This window comes from Phocoena phocoena, chromosome 9 (genome assembly GCF_963924675.1).
Source record: "Phocoena phocoena chromosome 9, mPhoPho1.1, whole genome shotgun sequence".
NCBI classification, from domain to species: domain Eukaryota; kingdom Metazoa; phylum Chordata; class Mammalia; order Artiodactyla; family Phocoenidae; genus Phocoena; species Phocoena phocoena.
The window spans coordinates 19666569-19685497 of NC_089227.1; the positions used below are offsets into that span (position 1 = coordinate 19666569).

The 18929-nt window shown below is 40.2% G+C and overlaps 1 protein-coding gene across 2 annotated transcripts in view; it reads left to right on the forward strand.

The window, feature by feature from the left end:
• RELN (reelin) overlaps positions 1 to 18929 on the forward strand; it is a 522720-nt gene that overhangs the window by 432237 nt on the left and 71554 nt on the right. For both annotated transcript variants that reach the window (XM_065883760.1, XM_065883761.1), the window contains exons 32-41: positions 2519 to 2677; positions 2864 to 3052; positions 3589 to 3862; positions 6868 to 7008; positions 7114 to 7291; positions 11095 to 11179; positions 12009 to 12191; positions 14633 to 14804; positions 14906 to 15008; positions 18520 to 18749. In XM_065883760.1, the coding sequence (XP_065739832.1) occupies positions 2519 to 2677; positions 2864 to 3052; positions 3589 to 3862; positions 6868 to 7008; positions 7114 to 7291; positions 11095 to 11179; positions 12009 to 12191; positions 14633 to 14804; positions 14906 to 15008; positions 18520 to 18749 (1714 nt within the window). The remainder of the gene's footprint in view (positions 1 to 2518; positions 2678 to 2863; positions 3053 to 3588; positions 3863 to 6867; positions 7009 to 7113; positions 7292 to 11094; positions 11180 to 12008; positions 12192 to 14632; positions 14805 to 14905; positions 15009 to 18519; positions 18750 to 18929) is intronic.

Genomic DNA, 18929 nt, shown 5'->3' on the forward strand with positions numbered 1-18929 from the left:
ACACTCCTGAAAAAGTTAATGAGGAGAAAAGCAGCAAGAAGAAACCAAATGGAGTATGGACCTCTTGAGCTGTGTTTCTCATATTCCTGTGTACATCTGAATCCTTTAGGAGGCTTTCAAATGCAGATTCTGATTCAGTAGGACTTGGGTGGTATGCTGCGTAACAAGTTATTCCAAAACTGAGTGGCCTAAAGCAACATCTGTTATCTTCTAGTTTCTGTGAGTCAGGAATTCAAGAGCAGCTTTGCTGGGTGGATCTGGCTCCAGACCTCTCATGAGGCTGCATGCAAGATAAAAGCCAAGACGGTGCAGTCATCTAAAGACTCAACCAGGGCTGGAGGATCTCTTTCCAAGATGCTCACTTACATGGCTATTGGCAAGAGGCCTGTTTCTTTCAGTGGACCTAGCCATAGGCTGCTTGAGTGTCCTTACTACCTGTCAGCTGACTTTCTTCAGAGAAAGACAACCATGAGAGAGCAGGGAAGAAAGTGCAAGCGCCTTTTATGGCCTACTCTCAGAAGTCACACATTGTCGCTTCTACGATATTCTATTAGAAGCAAGTTACTGAGTCCAGCCACACTCAAAAAGAGAATTAAGCTTCACTTTTGATGGCAGGAGTGTCAAAGAATTTGTGGACATGTAAAAACACCACAGGTAGAGCCAGTTCCCAGGTGATACAGGCACTGGTCCTTGGACCATACTTTGAGTAGAAGGTGCTAAAGGACCACCAGTGAGATTTTAGTCTTGTGATGCTTCATTTCTTGGTACTATATCTGCTTTCTAAATAGGTCACCCAGATAACTATCTAAATTATTCATTTTCTCTCTCCCCTATGTTATTAAATATAAACCATATCAAACAAATTAATATCTACAAGAAAAACTATATTTTGAGAAAACATCGAGGGTTGGAGACTGGAGTTTTCTCAGATGCTCTTCACCTTGACTAGAATAAAAATGAGAAAGAGCCTAGCTTCAGTGTTCTTCATGATCTTTGGTGTGGTTCTCTCCCTTCTCCAGCACATGGGTCTCACCTCCACCCACTGAAGCTCCAACTGTGCATGTCTACACGCATACACAGCATACTGCCTCCCCAGAGAGTTCCTATTCTTTGAGCTGTTTTTATCCTCTCATCAAACACGATGATTTCTTCTATTTTAAATATGGTAGGATTAATTCTCCTGAGATTTCCAATTTTTTTGCATCATAGTCATTATTATTTCTGGCATCACCCCTTGTCAGATGTGGTGACAGTAATTCCATGTAACATCAATTAACCTTAAAAGGCTTTCTTTTAGTTCTATATTTTATCATATTATTTCTTGAAACTTAATTTTGGTAAATTCTTTGCTGTGCAACATGACAGAGGGATTGAGATGTTCTGGTTAGTCAATAATGAGGAAACTAAAAAGTTATTGTTAAGAACCATGAATTATTGCAATTACAAAAAGATTAGAACATAATAAAATTAATATAACAAATGCAACTTTACTGAACGTAATTTCTGTGAATACTCAGAAGCACTTCAATATCCCCAGTCATAATTATGAATATGCAGTGCCAGTCTTAGGAACAGTTATAGAATAGCAATCAGATAGATGCCAAGAAAGCCCTCTGCCCCCCCATCAAGTAAAATATATTTTTTTATTAATTGCTAATGATCATATATATATCCTGTTGATTCCTACCATTTCATCATTAGCAATTTTTTCCTTTGCATTCAACATTACCCTTTCCCTGTGTCCTCTTTTAAAATAAAAATTTTTCTGGGATAGGTAGCAGGAATAGCACACGAAGTATCTTAAACTTTAACATGCATTTCCCTAAATCACACCTGGTGACAGGCAGAGGGAGGTGGGGTAGAAGGGATAAGTGAAGGGGAAAGGTGACACAGAGAAAGAAAGGTAGAACTAGAAAGGTAGAAAGGTAGAACCATCGGATGGGAGTGAGTTCTTCTGCTTTACTGTTTAACAATTTGTCTTTATTCAGTCTTCAGTGACCAAGGTCTGACAAAGTGTGAAGTGCCAGTAAAAATTCTATTCTGCTTAATAGAATTTCAAATTGGGCTGTGCTTCCTATCTGGTACACTGTTGGCAAAGAGCACTTCTTGATTTTGTGCTGGGAGATTGAGATATTTTTTCTGAGTATATAATAATGATATGAGACTTTGTAAAGTTCAGGACAGAATCTAAAATTCAAATACGTAATCTGGAGTGGATTTTTATGTCTCCCTTACCAACCTACTCATCACTCATACAAAGCTGAGTGGTCTTTAAAAAGAGCTTATGTATTTTTTCCCCCCACTTCCTAGGAGTCAGTGCATTAGAAACTGTCAAGAAATTGATGAGCCTTCAGGTCTACTAATTCATTCCTTGGAAGTTAGATGAATGTGCCCTCATCCTATGAGATGCAATCTGAAGTTTCTCCTGCAGTCTTGCCATTTCAAATAATACTGTTCCTTGCCTTTTTTGCCTTCAGGAGAGCTGTCTAAGTAACTGGATTTATGTCTTTTAATTCAGGGCTTGTTGTTCAATATTCAAATGACAATGGGATACTCTGGCATTTGCTTCGAGAGTTGGACTTCATGTCATTTCTGGAACCACAGATCATTTCCATCGACCTTCCACGAGAGGCAAAGACACCTGCAACAGCTTTTCGATGGTGGCAACCGCAACATGGCAAGTTACTGCTCACCCCAAGTTTCCTGGTAGCATTTAGATCATCCAGTTAAAGCCGTGTTGTACTGTGTGTTTCTTAATTTGCTGTCAATTTCTAGATAATTTGATTTAAAGCCACAGTCATAAAGATATTCATATTGCTATATAATGAACCTTCTCTAACTGCCTTTATTCATCTGATTTCAGGGAAGCATTCAGCCCAGTGGGCCTTGGATGATGTCCTTATAGGAATGAATGACAGCTCTCAAACTGGGTTTCAAGACAAATTTGATGGCTCTTTAGATTTGCAAGCCAACTGGTATCGAATCCAAGGAGGTCAAGTCAATACTGACTGTCTCTCTATGGATACTGCTCTGATATTCACTGAAAACATAGGTATACATTTTCACCAGATAAAGGGAGAATATTTAATTAACTGGAGGATTAAATTAACTAAAACCCAAAAGCAGATTCTCTAATGCAAAACTGTGTGCATAACTGCCTGTACTGAGGGGGGCTCTTGGAAGTAAAGACCTGTGTTGTCCTTTAATGTAACTTGGTGAACCCAATAACAGTTTTTGCAGGAACTGTCTTTCATGGCATGCATAATATGACTAAGGTTTCTTAAAAGTGGGGCAAAAGTACCTATCTGAAAACATTCCCATGTTTCATAATTTGCAGAATTACAATTTTCAGACTCTCTATTAGCCTGTCTCAAGATGGTAAAGCTTTTCAAGTTAGCAGCCTTCCATATTTCTGAGTCTATGCTAACTAGATAAAAATAGTCAACGTGAGATGAAAAGCCAAAGCACATGTGAGACACTATAGATAAGCCATGATTTTTGTTTGCCGCTGAAAGCATGATGAGCAGAAACACCAAATAAGAAAAGAGCACAATTATGTGCTGCCATTAAACTTTTCCTTTTTTGTAGGAAAACCTCGTTATGCTGAGACCTGGGACTTTCATGTGTCAGCATCGACTTTCTTGCAGTTTGAAATGAGCATGGGCTGTAGTAAGCCCTTTAGCGACTCCCACGGTATACAGCTCCAGTATTCTCTGAACAATGGCAGGGACTGGCATCTTGTCACCGAAGAGTGTGTTCCTCCAACCATTGGCTGTCTGCACTACACAGAAAGTTCAGTTTACACCTCCGAGAGATTCCAGAATTGGAAGCGGATCACTGTCTACCTTCCACTCTCCACCATGTGAGAATTGTCATTCTACATGTCAGAATTTGGCTACATGTCAGAACTTCAGGTTTCTATCACCTAACTGGAAAATAATTATGATGCCACTTGGCAATTCTATTACTCTCTCATGATAATCATGCATGGAGTATACCGGGGGGAAAGAAAAGTTCAAGGTGCTTGGGTAACAATTTTTAAATGTGGTTAAGAGTTCGGAGAGTTTCCCAAGGCTGAACTTTTCTGTTCTTCAGCAAGGTGAAGGCTGCCCACCAGATTCAGTTTTTAAACTGTTGTAAAAACAAATATCTACCCAATAACCAGACTGATACTTATCCACATGAAGCAGTTTGTGAAATCATCACATGTGGAAGAGTATCCTTAGTTGTTTGGGGTTTTTTGTTTTTGTTTTTGTTTTTTTTGCGGTACGCGGGCCTCTCACCGTTGCGGCCTCTCCCGTTGCGGAGCACAGGCTCCGGACGCACGGGCTCAGCGGCCATGGCTCACGGGCCCAGCCGCTCCGCGGCATGTGGGATCTTCCCAGACCAGGGCACGAACCCGTGTCCCCTGCATCGGCAGGCGGACTCTCAACCACTGCGCCACCAGAGAAGCCCCTGTTTGGGTTTTTTTTAATCTCAGTACCAGAATAAGAGTAAAAGGTTCATTCTTTTGGGATGCTCATATCCTTTTACATCTTTCTTTCCCTCCACAGTATTTCAGATCACATTCAGGTGTTATATTAGGGCTTACAGCAGGCTCCCACTTTTGTGGTTTAGGCATTTGCATGATTTGGGGATCTTTCTAGGAACCAATGTGTACTATGGTGGGTGGTAGAGATTGTACCCTCCTGGGGCTGCTCCCCGCACATCCCTGTATCTCCCTTCCACTGCTCTGCTCTGAATTGTAGGCAAATTGTCCTCTGTAAGCTGCATTGCCAGCTGCATGTGTTTGCTGGCTTCCTGATAGATTTAGAGAGTAGCAGATACTGGCAAGAAATTGGAGGGTGGAAATAAAGTTAAACCAGGGTGTTCCTTCCCCTCCCTTTCTATCTCAAGTGTATCTTGGCCAACTTCAGCAGCTCTAGCTCCCCCGAGATGTCCTTCCATGTGACACTGGCCCCTGGGCACTAACCTCATCTCCTCTTGTGTCCCTCCATCTTTGGACTTGTAGTGCTTCCTGACTTGTTAAACTCCGGTTTCCTCACTGCCCCCATGCTCTGCCATGAACTGTGCATCCAATTCCTTGTGTTAAATTCCCTCTGTGTTAAATATTTACAGTGGTTTCCATTTTCCTGGTTCAATTTGGATTCAGAGAGGCACAAACAAGTGGCAGGAAAAAAACAAACACAGGGCTTCCCTGGTGGCGCAGTGGTTGAGAGTCCGCCTGCCGATGCAGGGGACACTGGTTCGTGCCCCGGTCCAAGAAGATTCCACATGCCGTGGAGCTGCTGGGTCCGTGAGCCATGTCCGCTGAGCCTGCGCGTCAGGAGCCTGTGCTCCGCAACGGGAGAGGCCACAGCAGTGAGAGGCCCGCGAACCACAAAAAAAAAAGAAAAAAAAAAAACAGGAAATCAAAGCGTTTTAGTATATAACCCAAAATAGTTTCCTGTGGACCCCAGAGCTTTAAAGAGTGCTAACTTGTAGCTCATTTATTCACTTTATTTTTATTCAACAAACATTTATTGAATATCTATTACGTTTTAGGTCTCTGACACAAAATGAATAAGTTGATGCCAGGATCCAAATACATTATTTAGGGTAACAGGTATCTAAATAGTTATCTTATAAAATGATAGCAGAAGCAAAACCCAATGGTATTATTGAAACACAGGGAGATACTACCTAACTCAGTTTGGGGAGATCGGAGGGAGATTTCTGGAGGAACCGATGTCTGAGCTGAGTCTAAATAAGTGAGTAGAGCTTGTCTGAGTGAAAAGCGCTCGTTGGGGAGGAGGGGCATATGTGCTGTTGTAAACCGAAATAGAATCCCAGAGGCCAGAAGAAACAAGAGTTTATGGGGAAGTGCAAGGATTCCATGCTATCAGAGTATAATTGTGAGGCAATAGGGGAAGATGAGGCAAGGGCAGAGGGCAGACGATGAAGGGGCCGTGTATTTATTAGAGGTTTGGCCTTGACATTGCATGTGTTGGGGAACCATTTCAAGGGTGTTTAGCTGAGTGTTGATGTGACTAGATTTCTGTTTCAGAGCCACCATGCTGGCAGCTGTGTTGCATTGAAGGAGAACTTGTGTAGGGGAAACTATAGCACTTGAGATTTTACTGTTGAAATTCCACTTCAAGTCAGCTGTGTTCTACTTTCCAAATAACTAACACATTTCTACTGTGCAATCTGTTCCTAAATGAGAGACTGCTGTTTGGTAAGGCTGCACATATTTCTGGATAAAGTGGTCTTCTGACAGTATATTCCAAATAACAGATTGCAAATATAATAAAAAAACATGGGAGTACATCACATCATTCTAGTTTTCACCTTTAAGGGAGCCAGGCCCTCAGGAACCAAAATAGAGGCAGAGGTTGGATAGGGCTTCACATTTACTACCTCAGAAACCATTTAGGGAGCAGTAGAACAGAGACCTCATGGCAAGACCTTTGTAAGATTCCAACTTATACTCATGGTTATCATCCTCAGTCTCTTTCCCAGTACTGAAAAGTAGTAAAAGCCTGAAAGCAAAAACTAAGGTTCTGCATGTAGTTCAAACACAGAATAAATTGATAGTTCAAAGTAACTCTCCCATCTCACATGTGTTCAGAGGCTCTTGTATGAAAGAAATATTTTTAAAGCATGTTTTCTACTCTCCTGTTTGTGGGTCAAGAGTAAACAACATCCATTACTTGGTATGAAAACAAAGTGTCTCAAATAAAGAGGGAACTGGAACCCAGAGAGGGCACTTTAAAGGGAAAAAATTAAAATAAATGTTTTTGTGCTTTGAAGGTTGCCATTCAAACCAAGTGTGGTTTGTTTGTTTTTTTTTGGGTCGTTTTCTTTTGTTTGTTTGTTTTTGTTTAGCTCTCCCAGGACCCGGTTCAGATGGATCCAAGCCAACTACACCATGGGGGCTGACTCCTGGGCTATTGATAACGTTGTGCTGGCCTCGGGGTGCCCTTGGATGTGCTCAGGACGAGGGATTTGTGATGCCGGACGCTGTGTGTAAGTTAATAAAACTGGCAGATTCTTTCTTTGTAATGCAGAGATAAAGATGGCTTCTTGATCTCACGACAGATAATTCCTTTTCTCCGCTCATTTTTTTCTTAGGTGTGACCGGGGCTTTGGTGGAACCTACTGTGTTCCTGTCGTTCCTCTGCCCTCGATTCTTAAAGATGATTTCAACGGGAACTTACATCCCGACCTTTGGCCTGAAGTATATGGTGCAGAGAGGGGGAATCTGAATGGTGAAACCATCAAATCTGGAACATCGCTCATTTTTAAAGGGGTCAGATAAGATTCTTCTTCACTACCACTGAATTCCCTACTTCACTCACTGCTCCACACACATGCATTTCTGTTCAGATGATGTATTATTTTATATATAGTTATTGTCTTCTAGGACATATCATGGTTTTAGAAGTCAGGATAGTGGTGGTTTGGGCAGAAGAAAATGAGGTATAAATTGGAAGAGAGAATTAGGGGCCATCTGGACTGCTGGTAATGTTCTGTTTCCTGAGTTGTATGGAAATTACATAGCTGTGTTACTTTGTGATAATTCCATCATAATTTGATACTTTCCTTTATGTAATTTATATTTCAGTAAAAAAGGTTCCTTAAGGAACATGAATATGCTCATGTCAACAACAACAAAAAATGTTTCCTCTTATATTCACTGCAGTCACTTTTTATGATCACTTAGGCATAAAATTTTTCCTTTGCTTTGGTAATCAGACCTTCTTTACTCTCTGCTGGAATTATATATGTAAAAATTATATGTATACTACTTCTAGAATGTAGCATTTTATGTGTAATTAAGTATCTAACTTAGAATATTTTTTAATTGATTTTACGGATGGTCTTTGCTTTTTCCTTTCACTTTCTTTCTTTACCTCCTACCAATACAACCATTTGGTGACTTTAAGAAAACCAAACATTTAAGCCAAGTTAAATAACATTCTCAAACATCATTAGTGTATTTTTTGTATTTCAACCTAGATGTTGGTTAGAGGGTTGGTAAGCAACTGTGTGAAACAGTGCTGAGCTGGCACATCTTCATATGTGAATACATGCTACATCCTGTCTCACTCAGCTGGGGAAATCGGCTAATCTAGGTGTGCAAATGAAATCTTTAACAAAAATCTGCATGGGTTTCTGTACGTCCTTAATAATTAACACCTAACAGTTAGAAAATTAGACACCCTGGAACTTTTTCAATTATAGCTAATAGATGCTGACTATCATCCTTGTTTGAATCCAGAATTCTTCTCAAGTTTTAGATGAGATAGAAAAAGCACTTTAAGGTTCAGAGAGATTTATAAGTCCCTGAGTGCTATAAGGGGCCAAAAAAAATTGAGGCAGGACATTTCGGGGTGGAATCTTCTGGTTTTTTGTGTGTATGTTTTTAAGTCTTGTCTGAGACTTTAGCTCTCATTACCACTATCTACTTGAAGCAGTTGACAAGACCAAAAAAGATAAAGTCCTGTGATTCAAATATCTTTACCTGATAAAATTTTAAGCAGTAGAATTAAACTGGTCTCTAGATCCTATAAACAAGGAAGACATATAGTCTTTTATATGTTCCCTGTAGCCATCCAAATGCAAGGGCAGCCAAGCATTATATGTGTTGGACATATTATCTATCAGCTCTGCAAGATGCAGAGAGGGCTCAGCGTGTGCCATTCAGTAGGTTGTAGTTTGACCTAGAAAGGTATTCTTTTGTGAAAAAGGAAATGATAGGCTCTTTTTAATGTTTATAGATTCAGGAGTGCTATCCACTATTAAAATAACTTCACTTTTAGCACAATGGATTACTGAATCTGGAAGAGGATGAGAAAAAAAACATCTGTATGAACTAGAATATATGCAGAAGCTGGGCATGACAGTTCCACTGGGCAATTATCAATATCAAGTGCTTAACTATAAACAAAATTTTAAATATGAAAGAAAGATACTTTCATAATTACAGATCATGCCAACTTTCAACAAAATTTCTCCTACAAGGGACTTCCCTTGGCCTTATAATGCAGGATCTACCTTATAATGCAGGAGACACAGGTTCGATCCCTGGTCAGCGAACTAAGATCCCACATGCTGCAGGGCAACTAAGCCCGCGGGCCACAGCTACTGAGCTTGCGCACCTCAACTAGAACCCACGCACCACAACTACAGAGCCCACACACCCTGGAGCCTGCGCACCACAACTAGAGAAGAGAAAACCCGCACGCCACAAGTAGAGAGAAGCCCACACACCACAATGAAAGATCCCACCTGCCTCAACAAAGGTTGTGTGTGCCGCAACTAAGACCCGATGCAGCCAAAAATAAATAAAATAAATAAATTTTTAAAAAATTGCTCCTACAAGATACGCTATAAAATGGGTTCTTTTATGGCTGACTTATATTGACCTATGGCAACAATTTTATACTCACATTCCATAATCAAGGGGGAAGAATAATCATATTCCTTTATCTTGACGTTGTCAAGGGATATTTATGAACTGGATCTATTAACTACCCACCTCAAAGCTTTTTCACTGTATTGATAAGATGAAGAAGTGACCTTTCCCCGTAAGCTTAACCTCTACATGGCGCCAAGCTGTAAAAACATCCAAGGCCTTCTGTTTGTAAGTGTATGAGGCAGAGGGTAAGGACATAAAGACGTGCAGTGATCAAGCATCAGGGACTGAGCAGGGCAGTGAGTTATGATAAAAGAAAAATAAGACTGGAAATATAAGGCTTTTACACAGCAGCCTTTAATCCAGGAAGTTTGAATCTATGCTTTGTGAAGTTCAAGGATGGGTATAAATGCAGTTGCTTTTTCATTACCATATCAAATAATTCTCAAATTCTAAATTTAACATTAGCTGGATATCTTTCCCCAAACCAAAAAATAATTTAATAAACAAAATAATGGTATCTTAAAGGGTGGAGGATAAGTTTCAGAATCTGACATATCTAAGTTCAAATCCTGCTATCCTCACGTTTGCAATCTTGGGTAAGTTACTGTCCCTCTCAGATTTTGTTTCCTTATCTGCAACAGGAAGATAATAATATATTTCCCTTAGGAGTGATAGGTGCTTCTTAAAGGAGTAAAGTGGTTCTTTTAGAACCCAGCATGTTGTAGGCACTCAATATATGGTTACTATTACAAAATCAGTCCTATTTTAAAATTTTCAGCTATTGAAGAATGTACTCTATAATGAATGTTAAGAAGAAGAGGAAGATTTGCTTTCTCTACCTAAGATTCCATTTGGTATTTGTTAGTTGATAATTAAGAAATCGATAGACAGTGTCCACTCAGTATCACACAGCCCCACACCACCAAAGAGCCACTTCATTCAGAGTCAGACCTGAGAAACCGGAAGGCCTGTTTGTACCTAGGACATCTGCATAGTGAAGTTCTGTTTTACTGGCTGTCACCGCAACCCTGTGTACACATGGAGAAAACAAGTTATGGAGCTGTCAATCCCAGGCAGCCAGAAATAATTAGCAGAAAAAATTACTAAAGCCAATATGATCACTTTCCGCCTTCCTTGGCTTCTCTGCATGAATGGTTCCAGCCCGGGCTTGGGGACTTGCTTAGTCATGCCTTATTTAACTTGACCAACTGGAGGGTGTTGTGTCAGCCTGAATGAGAGCTTCCCAGGGCCGTCACAGCACGCAAATGAGTAAGTTCCTAAGACTCTATGGAACCCTGAAAAAGTTACCTATTAGCTCCCAGCTTCCAGCAGGAGCACTTGGCACATTTTCCGTCTGTTTCCTCGTTATTCCTCTCACAACATGCTGTGATCAAAGGAGGCTGTTTTTTAAAAAGGCCTGTAGATATGTAATGCTGTCATTCTTGCACTGCTTTCTATAAGTCACAGCAAAGTGTGACTTGGAGTTGAGACAATGAAATATTGTTATTTAGGCATAGGGAATGAAAGCCATTGAAAGGGGAAATGATCAATTTTTCCTTCCAAACTGGACCAAATATTGCTTCTTGATCATTATGTATCATTTAGCTAATGTAAGTTAGATGTATAAAATCAAAGGAAAATAATTTTGCAAATGAAAGAAGATTGCCTAACATATGTGTTTTTGTTTACAGGAAGGACTAAGGATGCTCATTTCAAGAGATCTAGACTGTACCAATACAATGTATGTCCAGTTTTCACTTCGATTTATAGCAAAAGGTAAGCCATTTCTATGAGTATGAATTCACTATTTCCCTTCAAGCAAATTTCCCCATTTATAATTCCTCCTCCACAGAGAAGTAACAGATTTGAGGCCTATAAATTTTGTTATATGGGAGAGCTAACATAAATTTGAGTACATAGTGTTCACAAATGTTCTATAATATATATGCCTTTTAATATAAGGGTAAGATAACTACTTGTTTTATAATTTCATACAGATGTAGTAATCATACTAGTCCTGTGGTAGTTAAATTTATCATCACGTCCCTGAGTCTTTTTTCCACCACTTCTTTCTAGCCGTAAGAAATTTAAATTTAAAAAATTTAACTTATGGAAATTTGGGATTTTCTTTCACAGATGTGAACAGTGACCCAAAAGTCAACTCTGTCGTTCTGACCTTTTATATTAACTGACTAATTTTCTTGACAAATAATGCCATTTGGATATAATAAATTCTCAAGTAGATTTTCTGTGTATTCTGAGATTTAAATATTTGGCCCTTTGTAGAACTGTGATGCCTATAGAATCAAAAATTTTTGATGTAATATTTCCTAAATGAAATACAAAAAGATATGTGTTCATATTTAAGAAAAAGAGGGAGATACTATTCTGTGAAAATGCAAGATTTGGTGTGTGTTTTGAGATCTATTTATACAGAAATCCCAACCCATCATCACTTTAAGTTGCCTCAGAAGCATTTGGACTCTAAGGTGTCTATGTGAATATAAGTCAGCTTATGCATCAATGCAAAAAAAAATAGTCTAAGATCATACCATCTCCCCATTTTTATAATGATGTGTTCATGCCTCTGTTACCTTCTTTCTAGGTACCCCAGAGAGGTCTCACTCTATTCTATTACAATTCTCCGCCAATGGGGGAATCACCTGGCACCTGATGGATGAATTTTACTTTCCTCAAATGACCAACATACTTTTCATTAATGTTCCCTTGCCATACACTGCCCAAACCAACGCTACAAGGTTCAGACTCTGGCAACCTTATAACAATGGTAAGGATGCACATGTTCTCCTATGATCACAACTGACTGCTGCACGTCAGCATGCTTGCTCCTAAGGTATGGAGGAAGCGTTTGTCAGCTGAGTGGCTTCGCTATCCACAGCACCTTTTACATGCTTCGCTTTTGAGGAGTCTCAAGGAATATTTAGCTTTATATATCTTTATCTTCATACTTGACTATGTATTATCTTCGGGCTTGACTCCTAAGTTCTCTTGATGTAAATACAGCTAAATCCTGTCACAGAGCAAAGGTTTTTAAAATTTAATCCAGCTTTACCATTAGGTATTCATCAGTTGTAACTACATTTTTTACTGAATTCATTTAGGAATACATAGTTCTTTTTTTTTTTAATGTTTTTGTTTTGGGGGGGTTTTTTTTTTGGCTGCCTCGGGTCTTAGTTGCGGCACGTGGGATCTTTCATTGTGGCGCGCTCTAATTGTGGCGTGCGGGTTTTCTCTCTCTAGTTGTGGCACGCGGGTTCCAGAGCACATGGGCTCTGTAGTTTGCGGCACATGGGATCTCTAGTTGAGGCACGCGAGCTCGGTAGTCGTGGCACATGGGCTTAGCTGCCCTGCGGCATGTGGGAACCTAGTTCCCCGACCAGGGATCGAACCCGTGTCCCCTGCATTGGAAGGTGGATTCTTTACCACTGGACCACCAGGGAAGTCCCCATAGTTCTTCTGAGTATGGCACTTCATTAGTGAGAGAGAACAGCATTACAGTAAAAGCCGTGACAAAGTGAGAGGAACTGACACAAAGCAGATAGTGCCTGAGATAAAATATTCTTATCACGTACACTTGCCTCAGTGATAAGCTAACGTGAATGTATAATTTAACAGTATTTTCAAATGGTGGTTACAGAGAAGGATTTTACAAATTTATAATGTTTTGTTGCTTCCTGTAATTCTACTAACTACTGATTATAAAGGACCAGACTCTACCAAATTATGCATTTAATGGCCTAAGTAAGCACAGAGACATCATATTAAGCAGATTCTTTACAGAGGTAACACAGAAATGGATAAGAAAAATGTATTTCCATCTCTAAAATTTAACCTGAATATTTCCTTTATAACTAGTAAGTCAAAAAATAATTTTAATTTACCGTGAACAGAAAAAATAATCTTGTATAATCACTGAGGAAAAGTCCAAAAAAGAAATGCAACCTGGGCTTCCCTGGTGGCGCAGTGGTTGAGAGTCCGCCTGCTGATGCAGGGGACACGGGTTCGTGCCCCGGTCTGGGAAGATCCCACATGCCACAGAGCGGCTAGGCCCGTGAGCCATGGCGTCCAGAGCCTGTGCTCCGCAACGGGAGAGGCCACAACAGTGAGAGGCCCGCGTACCGCCAAAAAAAAAAAAAAAAAAAAAGAAATGCAACCAGTTTCACAGTCCAGAGGATAGTTGTCTTCACGTTATGTTTGGAATGCTCACCAATTGTTCTTCATTGTTTTCACCAACTGCTTCCAAAATAAGAAAAGGGAAGAAAGCTACTAGGATTAGAACAGTGATAGGATTAGAGAGGGAGAGGCACATGTGACTTCATTTAAACCATCAGGTTGTTTCCACGGGCTCCTATTTACAGATCCTTTTTTATATTTTGTAAGAATTCTACTAAAAGTAGGAATCAGTGAAAAAGCATCCTTGAGGAATCTTGTTTCTGCTTGGTATGGTCTTATGACCTTGTTTCCAGTTAAATCCAAGCAATGCTTTACAAAAGCACTGAGCTCACCCTTCTTATCTGCTCAGTAATATCTTCCTTAAACACCCTGCCTAAGTCGCTGAGTCAAATTCTGACAGCCTAAGGAGTGATTTTCCTAGTTTTCTGTATGTTCCCACATATCTTCAACTAAACATACAAGTTTTGAAACGCTTTAAGGGGAAAATAAAGTATTATTTAACACAGAATATTTTCTTCTGTGTAGTTTTTAACACCTAAATAAAATTGTGCATCAAACCAGTGTTGTAATGGCCATGATCCTTCAGCCTGAAGGAAGCATGATTCTCAGTCATCGGTTGACTCTAAAAAGTCCTGAGTTACTCCATGAATAGACTAGTTAGTGTAACTCAGTACTAAATCCACAGGCTGACCACCCATCCTCACAGATTCCGGTATCTTACAGAGTCCCCTAAACCGTGAAAGCATAACTCAAAGCCCACTCTTGTGGTGGAGGGTCCGTAGCACCGCTGTGACGGGAAGGGCAGCAGACTCTTACCAGCCTTCTGAAATTAGTGAAGCTGCTCCATGCAATGTCAATTTAATAGCACTGAAAGCTTAATTTTTTCACACTTTAATCCGTGTAAACACACTTACATAGTTTGTGCTTAATCGGTTGTTACTGAGTACCTTCTGTCCTTTACTTTCTTCCAATGAGCAAAAATGTCCACCTGATTTTCACCATTGAAAAAACTTGCTTTATCCAAAAATGCCTTAGGTAAGAAAGAAGAAATCTGGATTGTTGATGACTTCATCATCGATGGAAATAATTTAAACAACCCTGTGATGCTTCTAGATACTTTTGACTTTGGGCCCAGAGAAGACAATTGGTTTTTCTACCCTGGTGGTAACATTGGTCTTTATTGCCCATATTCTTCCAAAGGAGCACCGTAAGTACTTAATTGAGAAGGTAAAAATAAAACCCCTGCTCTATACAGGTCACAATGATCTTTGGCCTAAATGGATTCCTTGTTGTTTTCTTGTATAACAGCGAGGAAGATTCAGCTATGGTGTTTGTTTCAAATGAAGTTGGTGAGCATTCCATTACTACTCGTGACCTGAATGTGAATGAGAACACCATCATACAATTTGAGGTACTTGATTTTGTTCTATTAGAAATGCTTTAAATTTTATCTTGAACAAAAGGTAGGAAAGAGGAGGAAAATCTCAGATGATTTCATGCATTATGACTTCCCATTTTTGTGCAAGGACAAAAGAGATTTTACATCATAATTCACTTTTATTAGCAGAACCAATTGTTCTACTAAGGTTTATTTCTGAATTTTGGTCCTTTATTTATGACATAATCTCCTCACCTACTACAATGGGAAATTGTCAAAATAGATTATTTCAAACATTAAAAAAATGAAAAGGACCATACTACTCTAGTATTATTATAGTCACAATTTTTATATATTACTTAGGATCCAGGTCAATGTAACTATACCATGCCAGCACGTTTATATAATATTTATCATGGTGTCATGAATTTTACAGATAAAATAATACTATACTGTTTCTTATAACTTCTGGGTATTTCATTAATATTCACAGACTCCTTATATTTTTCAAGACAGCAAACTAATAATGTATAAAAGAAAAACATTTATATATTTCAAAATCTTAAGATAAAATCAGCAGAACCAAAGGTACATTGTGCTAGGGTTCAATAGTATTAACTTCTTTTTTTTTGGCCACGCCACATGGCATGAGGGATCTTAGTTCCCCAACCAGGGATAGAACCCATGCCCCCTGCAGTGGTAGCATGGAGTCCTAACCACTGGACTGCCAGGGAATTCCCATTAACTTTTTTTTTTCTTTTTCTTGTTTAATTTAATTTTTATTTCTTATCGGAATAAATTTGATTACAATGTTGTGTTTGTTCTAGGTGTACAGAATCTGGTTCATTCATACGTATACATATATCTAATCAGGTTTAGACTCTTTCCCATGTTGGTCATTAACAGAGCGTTGAGTAGACCTCCCTTGGCATCCAGTAGGTCCTTCTTGATTATATATTTTATATGAATTATTAAATGCATGTTAACCCCAACATCCTAATTTTTCCATTCCTTTCACCTTTTTCTAAGTCTGTATGGGCCTTTCTCTGTGGAAATATGTTCATGGGTATCACTTTTTAGATAACACTAGTAAATGATATCATCGGATATTGTCTTTCTTTTTCTGACTGACTTTGTGTAGTATGATTACCTCTAGGCTCATCTGTGGTGCTGCAAATGGCATTGTTTCATCTTTTCCATGGCTAATATTCCATTGTGTACATGGACCACTTCTTCTTTGCCCATTCATCTGTAGATGGACATTTTGGTTGCATCCATGTCTGGCTATTGTAAATATCGCTGCAGTGCACGTTTGGGTGCCTGTGTCTTTCTGAATTCTGGTCTTCTCGGGTTATAGGCCCATTAGTGGTTCGGCAGGATCATATGGTAGCTCAATTGTTACCTTTTAAAGGCACCTTCATTCCGTTCTGATGAGTGGCTGTTACCAGTTTACATCCCAGCAACAGCATAGGAGGGTACCCATTCTCAGAAACCCATTCATCATTTATTGTTTGCAGACATTTTTTTCTGATGGCAATTTAGACTTGTGTGAGGTGCTACCTTTTTGTAGTTTAAATTTGCATGTCTCTAATAATTCTTGATGTTGAACATTTTTTCATGTCTCACGCGGTTGTAGGTAGGAGGCCTCAGTTCCTTGCCACATGGATCTCTCCTGAGGGCTGCTCGAGTGTCCTCATGACATGGCAGCTGGCTTTACCCAGGATGACTGATCCAGCCCGCGGTCCCCAGGACTGTCGCGGCTTCGGCTGCTGGGGCCCCTCCAGAGCCGGCAGCCTCAGTGAGGCCGCCCTCCCCTCAGGCTCCGGGGCAGTTCAGTGTCGGTGGAGGGAAGAGACCCCGAGCCAGGAGTTCCAGCTCTGTGGAAACGTGGGCTCCGTTCTGGGCACAAGGGGCGGGACCGCTGTGCCCCAAGGCCTTCTGGGAGGGCCCCATTAATTTTTTTTTTTTTTTTTTTGTGGTACGCAGGCCTCTCACTGTTGTGGCCTCTCCCGTTGCGGAGCACAGGCTCCGGACGCACAGGCTCAGCGGCCATGGCTCACGGGCCCAGCCGCTCTGCAGCATGTGGGATCTTCCCGGACCGGGGCATGAACCCATGTCCCCTGCATCGGCAGGTGGACTCTCAACCACTGCGCCACCAGGGAAGCCCCCCATTAACATTTTTGTTGTTGTTGTTGTTTTTGGTTTTGTTTTTGCGGTACGTGGGCCTGTCACTGCTGTGGCCTCTCCCGTCGCGGAGCACAGGCTCCGGACACGCAGGCTCAGCGGCCATGGCTTATGGGCCCAGCCGCTCCGCAGCATGTGGGATCCTCCCGGACCGGGGCATGAACCCGTGTCCCCTGCATCGGCAGGCAGACTCTCAGCCACTGTGCCACCAGGGAAGCCCCCACCCCCCACCGCATTAACTTTTGAAGATACTTGTTTCATAGCTGAAATCTATACCAACCATTGGACAGTGCCTAATTTCATCAACAAAAATCTTGAATATTTGCTCTAGATTAACTGCATCCTCTAAATTAGAGTTGTTCCTTTCATCTTAAAGTCAGAGACCAAATGATGCCTTAGTGGAGAAATTATTCTCTATTTTAAGCTTTCTGTTATATTTTCTGATCTTATTTTAAGTTACTTATATAACCTTCTGTTATATTTTCTAACATTTATGCTTTAAATGTTAATAAAAAGTAATCCCTGTGGCCCTTTCAAGAGTTCTGTTATCAGAAGAATCTAGGTAGAGACAAATGCCTATAGCTGAAAAGTTTATCAAATGTCAATAGTTTACTCATCATAAGGTAAGAGGAGTAAGTTCAACAACAACAAATATTATATAAATATATCTGGTTGCTCTGACAGCAAGAAAATGTTGACCCCAATTGGAAGTGGGAAAATTTTTTTCATAGAAAGAATCACATGCTTTATTTAAGTTTTAGTTTAATTCACTTGAAAGTATGAAAAAGGAATGGAGTAGTTATTTCCCTAATGGTTAAAAAGGTCTTTCTGAGAATATTCTCCCTGTGCCAGGGAAATAGTGACAATAATTGTATTTTGTTCTGTTTTAAGACTGAAAACATACTGAAGATTCTCCATGTGCAGTACTTTGGGGATTATTTGAAGGTATCACAGGAAGGAAAGTAGAAGGTCTTCTTTCCATCCAGCAGTCTGAAAAAAAAAGCTAATGGTTAGAATTAGGGAAGCAGTCTTTTCATTACAATTTGCTTGGCTTGGCAGTGAAAGTGGGCTAAAGGTAAAATTTGGAATTCCATGCCAACCTCTGCCTTGTTCACTTCCTAGCTTTTTATGAAATGAGGGAAAGTAAATTTTTCATGAGGCCCTTTGAGGTTCTTTATGAAAAAGTGTTATTTAAAAGTAATATGCAGTATTACTCAGGCAAAACAGAATTTCATGGTGTTGAGTATTTCAGCAAGACAGTTCCCAGGAAAATGGACTCTCGAGAAAATAATGAAGTGGTGAATCATTTCAAGGCTTGTTGCTCTGAGGTAATTTGTATCATTTTTTCTTCTTCACCAAGATCAATGTCGGATGCTCAACTGATAGCTCCTCTGCTGATCCGGTCAGACTGGAATTTTCCAGGGACTTTGGGGCAACCTGGCACCTGCTGCTCCCCCTCTGCTACCACAGCAGCAGCCATGTCAGCTCTTTGTGCTCCACGGAGCACCACCCGAGCAGCACCTACTACGCGGGGACCACCCAGGGCTGGAGGAGGGAGGTTGTACACTTTGGGAAGCTGCACCTTTGCGGGTAAGGACCTGCTGCTTCGCACCATGTTCTTCTCATTTCACAGTTTTCTCCGTGATGTCATGGTTGCCTTGCCACTTTATCAGGGAAATTTTCACTTTACATTTCTTCCTCAGTTCTCCACTGAAAGTAGATCAGTGGATGTTTAAAACATAGGAAACTGACATACTACTAATTCATAGT